Below are 10,327 nucleotides of genomic sequence, written 5' to 3'. Positions count from 1 at the left end.
TCTGATTGGCCACTGACGCGTTTGCCCAATCCGTGACGAGCTGTGTCTTTGCCCATTTCCACGTCAAACTACCTGGCGTTCTATCGCCATGCTCTAAGACAAACTCTAACCTTAACCAACTTCGAAAGAGTGCCTAAGCTTAACCAGTGTAGAAACAGGCGTCGGCCAATCAGAGAGCGTCTCCGAGAAATGCGGCTAGGTTTCGTAATCACGCGGGAGGCTCACACTACCCCCGCCACTTCCTGTCTCTGCTGTGCAGGCATCCCCCAACGGACCTGTAGGAGTCGCTGTCCACAACGTCCAATCCCCACCCATCGACTTCCACCCGCTGGCTCTGCCAATTGAGCCAGTATGACGGCCGGCCCAAGCCACTTTCTTTGATCAAGTATTGATTGTTAAATAATTGTAATTGACAGACCATCTATTTCTGTTTATTTATTGTTTTGAGTAAGGGTAACCAAACAAATTAACAAATCTCTTCACAAGAAATCAGCACAAAAACAAACTGCTACCTTCCCCAAATCCCAAACAATCAAACACCAAGAACAAAGACCAAATCACATGTGCTTACTCCCTAACACTGGCATACAAATAATTAGGCTACAAACAAATGCCAGCCAACAGGCCACAAATACAAATACTAGCTGCAAACCTCAGGTCACAGACACTAGTCCAATTAAGTAGCCTAATAACTTTTTTCAAATTAGCCCTCCTGTACCCAGACAGAGCCCAAACAAAGTGTCCCAACAGGAACCAAATTCCAAATGCCAGAAAAATTATCAAGCACAAATACCAATCTAACCACACTAGGCCAAATTACAAACAAATTCTCCAAAAAGGTCCTACAAACGGACGAGCCCCCATATATGACGAACCAGAGGTTTGTCACAAATAGGGAGTCCACACGTGATACCAAATTAACAAAAGAATTTATTTAAATCTAAAGAAACAATTATTGAATAAACAACAAATGTAGGTATCAGAATTGTCAAAGGATCCAAAGTTGGTTCGCTTGGTGGCTGATACAACCTGTCCTGGTAGATGGGGAAAGCAGATGGGGAAAGCAGATGGGGAAAGCAGACAGAAGGGATTAGACAGGGGAACATATATACTGGTGCTGCAGGCAGCTCTCTGCTTTGGGGTAACGACCTACCCACTCTACCATGCTCTTTGAGTCAGTAGACTCCCCATTGCAGGTAGAGTGGGGCTCGTCACAGGCAGGCTAAAAAAGATTTTGTTCTCCCTGCTCCTTTTCGCTCATGGCATGTGCAACTTGAGACGTGCTTTGATTATGTAATGATGCTGCTGTGCTTTTGTGGAGCTGTGCACTGCCATGAACGGAACAAATACAAATCGTATTCAAATTAAATGAATGCCAAGAAACGATTAAAATGTGTTACGTATTGGAGCTTTTGAACCAGGAAGGGGTGGAGTCAAGTGGAAAGTCACTCCTGCCGCGCATCAACATGTCACTTTGAGGGGCGGCCGAGTGGCGCAGTGGGCAAGGCGCTCGCCACTAACGCAGGAGATGCTGGTATCGAGCCCAGCTCTCGGCGTTGCTATCGGCTTGGCCGGTCGTTCATACTACCACAAAGTGGCAGTGGTAGAGGGTGGGAAAGCCGGTGGGTGGGGATTGGACGTTGTGGACAGCGACTCCTACAGGTCGGTTGGTGCGCCTGTACAGCAGAATCAGGAAGTATCGGGGGCAGCGTGAGCCTCCCACGCGTTACTCCTCGCCGCTGAGAGATCGAGCTGTTCAGGTGAAAAGATGCGACAGCTGCCTCCTCGTGTACCGGAGGGGACACGTGATGCAAGGCTTCGTCCACATTGCAGCCGACCAGTGGGAGGCATAGTCTAGCAACGTTCGAGACAGGGGAGGGAATAATTGTAGGGAGAATTGGCCAAGACGAAAAATTAGGATGGGAGAAAAATTTTAAATAAGGAGAAAAAGTGGATAAAAAAAAAACATGTCACACACACACAACAACACACCCTAACACACTGTAACACACTGTAACACACCGTAACACATCCTGTGACCAGTGTGTGTGTGTGTGTGTGTGTCCTGTCTGTGCATATTTTTTTTCAAAGAACTGTAGAGAAATGTGATATATGTACAGTTTTTGGCACATGTACAAATTCATATTCATACACGTATGTACACATGATATGATATGCGCACACAACACACATAGACACACACACAGACACACACACAACACACACATACGTAAACACCCAAACAGCTCAACGTGCATCAGACCGTCTGCCTCCGAACAGGAGGGCAGGAGCCTGGCGACGCGACGGGGGGGCGGGGGGGGGGTGTCAGCAGCTCAATATGGCGGGCGGTGCCCACACCATGTTGACTGGGCCTGTTCTCCAGTGAAGAGGGACTCGCAACAACCACCGCAACCTGCACGGACTGTAACGTGTGACGTATATCATGCAGCCAGTTAGGGTACAGACCCTCGCCTGCACCTTGTGTATACTGTTTACTTTAACTCATTGTATATTATTCAGATACATTTATCTTTATTGTTGCCTATATTTATTGTTTGTGACGTATAATATAACCGATACAGACCCTCATCTGCGCCTTTGACTACACTGTTTATTTTTCCTCATATCTTTATATTCAGAGTTAATTATATTGTTTACACTATTTATTTTATTATCTCATTTTATTGCTTATATTTATGTCTTTCTACTATTACCCTGCCCATACCTGTACCCCCCCCTCCCCCCTCCTTCATGCTGCTATTATGATGCCCGAATTTGGGAGCAATAAAGGAATATCTTATCTTATCTTATCTATTCTTATCTTATCTTATTTGATCTTATCTTATCTTATCTTATCTCATCTCATCTCATCTTATCTTATCTTATCGTATCCTACATTGTTCTGTATTACTGTGTAAACAGGCTGCAGGATGGTTTCTGTGACAACATGATGTCCGCACCTCAACGCTCATCAATTACAACAAGGTAAAAATTTAAATGGCAAGCATTGCATAATGACACACACACTCACACACACAGACACACACACTCACACACACAGACACACACACTCACACACACAGACACACAGACACACACAGACACTCACACACACACAGACACACACACACACACACACACACAAACACACACACACACACACACACACACACAGTAAGACGATGGAAGACCTACATTAGGACTATTGAAGACCTACACTAGGACTATTGAAGACATACAGTAGGACTATTTAAGACCTACATTAGCACTATTGAACCTACATTAGGACTATTGAAGGGACCGACAGTAGGACTATTGAAGACCTACATTAGGACTATTGAAGGGACCGACAGTAGGACTATTGAAGACCTACATTAGGACTATTGAAGACCTACATTAGGACTATTGAAGACCTACATTAGGACTATTGAAGGGACCGACAGTAGGACTATTGAAGACCTACATTAGGAATATTGAAGGGACCGACAGTAGGACTATTGAAGACCTACATTAGGACTATTGAAGACCTACATTAGGACTATTGAAGGGACCGACAGTAGGACTATTGAAGCCCTACATTAGGACTATTGAAGACCTACATTAGGACTATTGAAGGGACCGACAGTAGGACTATTGAAGACCTACATTAGGACTATTGAAGACCTACATTAGGACTATTGAAGACCTACATTAGGACTATTGAAGGGACCGACAGTAGGACTATTGAAGACCTACATTAGGACTATTGAAGACCTACATTAGGACTATTGAAGGGACCGACAGTAGGACTATTGAAGACCTACATTAGGACTATTGAAGACCTACATTAGGACTATTGAAGGGACCGACAGTATGACTATTGAAGACCTACATTAGGACTATTGAAGACCTACATTAGGACTATTGAAGACCTACATTAGGACTATTGAAGACCTACATTAGGACTATTGAAGACCTACATTAGGACTATTGAAGACCTACATTAGGACTATTGAAGACCTACATTAGGACTATTGAAGACCTACATTAGGACTATTGAAGACCTACATTAGCACTATTGAATACCTACATTCGGACTATTGAAGACCTACATTAGGACTATTGAAGACCTACATTAGGACTATTGAAGACCTACAGTAGAACTATTGAAGGGACCGACAATAGGACTATTGAAGACCTACATTACCATTAGGAATATTGGAGGGACCTACATTAGGACTATTGAAGACCTACAGTAGGACTATTGAAGACCTACAGTAGGACTATTGAAGACCTACATTAGGACTATTGAAGGGACCGACAGTAGGACTATTGAAGACCTACATTAGGACTATTGAAGACAGACAGTAGGACTATTGAAGACAGACAGTAGGACTATTGAAGACCTACAGTAGGACTATGAGTTCACCACACTGCTGAACCAACCCAAGCTGTGCTGAACTGAACTGAACTGGCCTGATAATCAATTCCTGGAACTGTGCAACAGGATTAATCTAAGGTTGGCAAAGCGTGGGTGCTGTACTGACTGATTACATGAGATTCAACAGGGTCAGTGTTTAGAGGGGGGGGGGGGGGGGGTCAGGGCCGCGTGTATCACTTCCGCAACGGATTTGATTTCCGGGGTTGGCCTGATTGGCCGCGACGGCCACGTGACACGCCGTGGCACGCCCCCGCGGTGTGAATATGTCTTTATAGCTACAAATGAATGACTAATTCGGTCAGAAAGCAGTAACACAACAGTTGCAATGTTGTGTTACTGCTTCTCGGCATAAGCCCCATAATAAGACTGTCTCTGGTTTGCTCCAGCGGACACCAGAGCTCAGCGATGCCGCTCGCGTGAGCATATTCTCCCCGCTGGTGATCGCAGCACGGAGGGTCGCGGACCAGCCTGGCAGCATAGCTATAAAGACATATTCATAATCCAACATATGTGTAAAGAAACAACATATTCCGATTGGAAGGACTCCCATCTCCTCCTTCCTGCTCGCGTCACACAGGGCTGAGCTGTGCCGAGGTGCCGCCCCCCTCGCACGGCTTTGCTCTCACTCGAGTGAGGAGGAGCGGAAGACCGCTGGTTCTCCAACATACAGCGGTGTGCTCTTCAGAATGTACCGGGAGAAACGTTTACTGTACCCCGCAGACATAATAAGCATATAAGCAGTGCTTACTAACGTTATTAGTTACGCTATTTCTGACCGAATTAGTCATTCATTTGTCTAGCACAGTCTCTAACAGTAACAGTAAGAAGCATTTTGGATAAAGGTATTCTGTACTTCTGTATGACAACAATGTATGCCTTTCAAATGTTAAATGATAAATGATTAAATGATACACAGCGAAATCTACGCTCTCTCATCCTGCTTTCGCCAACGCGACAATATTATTAAACAGCAGCGATGTGAAAGGCGAAGTGAACTCCAGCAGTAGCGCGCTTGCGGCTGGGGCTGCCGCGGGGGCGTGCCACGTGGCCGTCGCGGCCAATCAGGCCAACCCTGGAAATCAAATCCATTGCGGAAGTGATACACGCGTCAGGGCCTTCCCGAGGTATAAGCAAATGACATGCCTGCTTAGGGCCCTTTGGCCACCAGAGGACCCCCCAAAAAATCAAATACCAAGTTGGCAGGTTCCTTTCATCTGTAGCTTTATTATCTATGTACTCTGTGGATATAGTATGCTTATCTGAATTTATGCAAAGGAATTTATGCAAAGTTGTAAAGGGGGGCCCCAGATCAAATTCTGCTCACGGCTCAGTGAAGGCTTGGGCTGGCCCTGGGTAAAGGGATGTTTACACTAAAGATTTTACACTCAAATCTATAAGGGGAATTAGGGGCATAATGATACACAAATTCTCAGATCCCATACGCCAGTGCTTCTCAAACTTTTTCTGTCAAGCCCCCCTTTGGCGGACCAAAATATCTTGGGCCCCCCCCCCCCCCCCTCGCCCCAACAAAATAGTCATGAAATGGGCCATGTTTAAATTTATTGAAATAACACCAATATCGTGACCTTTCAAATTGACAACACCTTCCCTCGCGAGAGCCACCTTGCCTTGCTGTGAAACAGCACTGCAGAATGGTCAGCTCCCATCTCCTCACACAGCGCAGAGAATAGGCGCGCTTTCAGGGGTCGGGTTTTGATGAAATTTACCACGTTTATAACTTCTGTCAAAACCTCATTCAGCTCAGGGCTAAGCTGTCTTTTGACGCTGGCGCCTCTCTGTGAATTTACAGTGCGTCCATTGTGCGTTTGGCGAGACCCCCTTGATGAGCGCCTGTAGCCCCCTCCTTTTCCCTGCCATGGCCTGCGCACCGTCAGAGCAAAAGCCCACACAGTTCTCCCATTTCAGTCCATGTTCTATCAGGTAACTGTCAATAATTTTGAAGAGCTCATCAGCTGTCGCTCTGTTTTTGACATATTTGCAAAACAGCAGATCTTCACTCAGTGACTGGGAATTTACAAAGCGAACATAGGAAATAAGCAAACAGTCTTTATTGCTGTCAGTCTTTGACAAGGCAACACACATGTCATCCTCAAGGCTCAACTTGGCCCTATATTTTGTTTTCAGAGCTGTCATGGATGAAAAGCCAGCTTCACACAGATATGTGGTGCTGAATGGTATCAACACCTTAACTGCTGCATCATGAGATACTTGGTACTCAGCACCAACTAGCTCTCCAGGTGGTATCAGATGAGATTTCAATGAGTTCTTCCAAGAGTTTGGATGGAGATGTGTCAGGAAGCTTTGTCTCAATGTTGTCTGTAAAGTTTTTTTTTATCAAGAGTAACTTGGTGATCCTTTTCTGTGTTTTATTAAATAATGATTTTCAGATTTTGAGAAATGGTCAAACTTATCCAAATATGGTATTTTCATGGAGAACAGTGCAGCTGCAACTTTAGTGATAATTTTCTGTAATCCAATTTTTTTTTTTTTTATTTCACTGCCCCCCCCTGTCATGCCTCTGCGCCCCCCCTGGGGGGCGCGCCCCCCACTTTGAGAAACACTGCCATACGCGATGCGTTAAAATAAATGCAAATTTTGTATTCTATATGGAGATCCTCACATCCCTAAAGGGGAACACAATCGCCACGGCAACACCATCTACTCTTGCTCCCCTCTGGCCTTTTTTATTATTATCTTTTTCCCCCTTCTTTTTCCGTTTTTCTCCCCTCCCAATGTTAGTCGTTATGCCAATTCCCAATCCCCTTCCTGGTCGTTGCGCACTCTACCCCCCACCGTCGGTCCGGGAGGGCGGAGACTATCACATGCTTCCTCCGACACACGTGTACCCAGCCCACCGCTTCTTTTCACCTGGCAGCGTGGACTCTCACTGGGAGAGTGTAACGACGTGTGGAAGGTCACACTACCTCCCTCCAGATCCTTCCCTCGCTGTGCAGGCGCCCCGACCGAACTGTAGGAGTCGCTGTTTACAACGACCCGGACCCACCCACCGGCTTCCCTCCCGCTGACTCTGCCAATCGAGCCAGTATGACGGGCCGGCCAAGCCGGAGGCAACGCTGACAGCTGGATTCGATCCCACTGTCTCTGTGGTGGTAGACCGACGCTTAGTACGCTGCGCTACCCAGCCGCCCCCCCCTCTGGCCTTTTACCTGCAGTGGGTTCTTGGTGCTGATGGCGAGGACCTGGTACTTAAAGTAGCACAGCTCACAGCTCCAGGACCCTCTCTCGCTGATCCAGCGGATGAGGCAGGGCTGGTGGGTGCAGCGCACTGAACCGTCACAGCGACACGGACTCAACAGCTCCCCCTGCAGGGTGGAAACACAACAACAACAACAACGACAACATTAGATTAGATTAGATTCAAATTAATTGTCATCATGCAGCACAAGTACAGTACAACGAAAAGAGGTTTGGCATCCAACCAGAGTGCAAATGTAACAGTAAAAGTGCAATAGTAATATACAATGTACAGGTGATTTAACTTGGTATAAAATGTATACATTTGTACTTTGTACATGCTATCATACAGAGTTATATGGGTTATATGCAGGTGTATAAGTAGGTATACAGAATTAATGTATATAATAACATGAATTTAGAGGGAGGTAAGCACATGCTCATAGCTTCTTGTTCATAATGTCCACAGTTTTTATTGTTTTTCAGAGTTATATTACTAGTTTATTTGAGCATCTTATTCAGAGATATATTGCAGACAGAGCCTCCAGCAAGTATGGGCAGGGTGATAGAAGAAAGACATAAATATAGGCTATTAAATGTATTATGAGTATAAACATATGAGAAAAATAAACAGTGTAAAAAAGGTGCAGATGAGGGTCTGTATGCCCTCGTCTATCGGTTATATCACACATGAAGTGTGGTTTCTGGTACACAGCCAGTGCCTCTCCAGTGGGCACAACAGCACCGAAGATTGCTGGCACATTCTAGAGACTGAGGACGACCACACTCAGGGTGTTACCTGAGGACGACCACACTCAGGGTGCTACCTGAGGACGACCACACTCAGGGTGCTACCTGAGGACGACCACACTCAGGGTGTTACCTGAGGACGACCACACTCAGGGTGCTACCTGAGGACGACCACACTCAGGGTGTTACCTGAGGACATGTTACCTGAGGACGACCACACTCAGGGTGCTACCTGAGGACGACCACACTCAGGGTGCTACCTGAGGACGACCACACTCAGGGTGTTACCTGAGGACATGTTACCTGAGGACGACCACACTCAGGGTGCTACCTGAGGACGACCACACTCAGGGTGTTACCTGAGGACATGTTACCTGAGGACGACCACACTCAGGGTGCTACCTGAGGACGACCACACTCAGGGTGCTACCTGAGGACGACCACACTCAGGGTGCTACCTGAGGACATGTTACCTGAGGACGACCACACTCAGGGTGCTACCTGAGGACGACCACACTCAGGGTGCTACCTGAGGACATGTTACCTGAGGACGACCACACTCAGGGTGCTACCTGAGGACGACCACACTCAGGGTGCTACCTGAGGACATGTTACCTGAGGACGACCACACTCAGGGTGCTACCTGAGGACGACCACACTCAGGGTGCTACCTGAGGACATGTTACCTGAGGACGACCACACTCAGGGTGCTACCTGAGGACACCCACACTCAGGGTGTTACCTGAGGACACCCACACTCAGGGTGTTACCTGAGGACGACCACACTCAGGGTGTTACCTGAGGACGACCACACTCAGGGTGCTACCTGAGGACACCCACACTCAGGGTGCTACCTGAGGACACCCACACTCAGGGTGTTACCTGAGGACGACCACACTCAGGGTGCTACCTGAGGACGACCACACTCAGGGTGCTACCTGACGACGACCATACTCAGGGTGTTACCTGAGGACGACCACACTCAGGGTGTTACCTGAGGACATGTTACCTGAGGACGACCACACTCAGGGTGTTACCTGAGGACATGTTACCTGAGGACGACCACACTCAGGGTGTTACCTGAGGACATGTTACCTGAGGACGACCACACTCAGGGTGTTACCTGAGGACGACCACACTCAGGGTGCTACCTGAGGACACCCACACTCAGGGTGTTACCTGAGGACGACCACACTCAGGGTGCTACCTGAGGACACCCACACTCAGGGTGTTACCTGAGGACGACCACACTCAGGGTGCTACCTGAGGACGACCACACTCAGGGTGCTACCTGAGGACGACCACACTCAGGGTGCTACCTGAGGACGACCACACTCAGGGTGTTACCTGAGGACATGTTACCTGAGGACGACCACACTCAGGGTGTTACCTGAGGACGACCACACTCAGGGTGCTACCTGAGGACATGTTACCTGAGGACGACCACACTCAGGGTGTTACCTGAGGACATGTTACCTGAGGACGACCACACTCAGGGTGTTACCTGAGGACATGTTACCTGAGGACGACCACACTCAGGGTGTTATGATGATAATATTTCCACAGCTAGGAACTGAATCTGTCTGCATCGACTGAACTTCAGAGCCGAGGACTGCACTGTAAAATAAATAAATAAATGAATCCTCTTCCCGTTGTGTTCCCGTATATCCACCCTTCCTGTGATTTTTGACGCCTCATGTTATTGTGTTTTTGTCAGCGTTTTTTCCCCTGTGTGCCTCCGGAACGAGGAGGACAGACGTGGAGGAACGAGGAGGAGAGAGGAGGAGGAACGAGGAGGAGAGACGTGGAGGAACGAGGAGGAGAGAGGTGGAGGAACGAGGAGGAGAGAGGTGGAGGAACGAGGAGGAGAGAGGTGGAGGAACGAGGAGGAGAGAGGTGGAGGAACGAGGAGGAGAGAGGTGGAGGAACGAGGAGGAGAGA

At 47.5% G+C, this 10,327-nt stretch overlaps 1 protein-coding gene across 1 annotated transcript in view; it reads right to left on the bottom strand.

Moving 5' to 3' along the window:
• The window catches only part of marchf9 (membrane-associated ring finger (C3HC4) 9), a gene marked incomplete at both ends in the record, with an annotated part of 17,619 nt that extends 7,762 nt beyond the window's left edge, over positions 1–9,857 (bottom strand). The window contains 5 exons of the mRNA XM_084332693.1: positions 7,609–7,764; positions 9,227–9,240; positions 9,381–9,395; positions 9,734–9,748; positions 9,848–9,857. Coding sequence (XP_084188819.1) covers positions 7,609–7,764; positions 9,227–9,240; positions 9,381–9,395; positions 9,734–9,748; positions 9,848–9,857 — 210 coding nt within the window. The remainder of the gene's footprint in view (positions 1–7,608; positions 7,765–9,226; positions 9,241–9,380; positions 9,396–9,733; positions 9,749–9,847) is intronic.
• Positions 9,858–10,327: the final 470 nt, after the last annotated feature.

This window comes from Notolepis coatsorum (genome assembly GCF_963971535.1).
Source record: "Notolepis coatsorum genome assembly, chromosome: 17".
NCBI classification, from domain to species: Eukaryota; Metazoa; Chordata; class Actinopteri; order Aulopiformes; family Paralepididae; genus Notolepis; species Notolepis coatsorum.
Note: the sequence above shows the minus strand (reverse complement) of the source record. Positions and strands in the feature narration are given on the sequence as shown.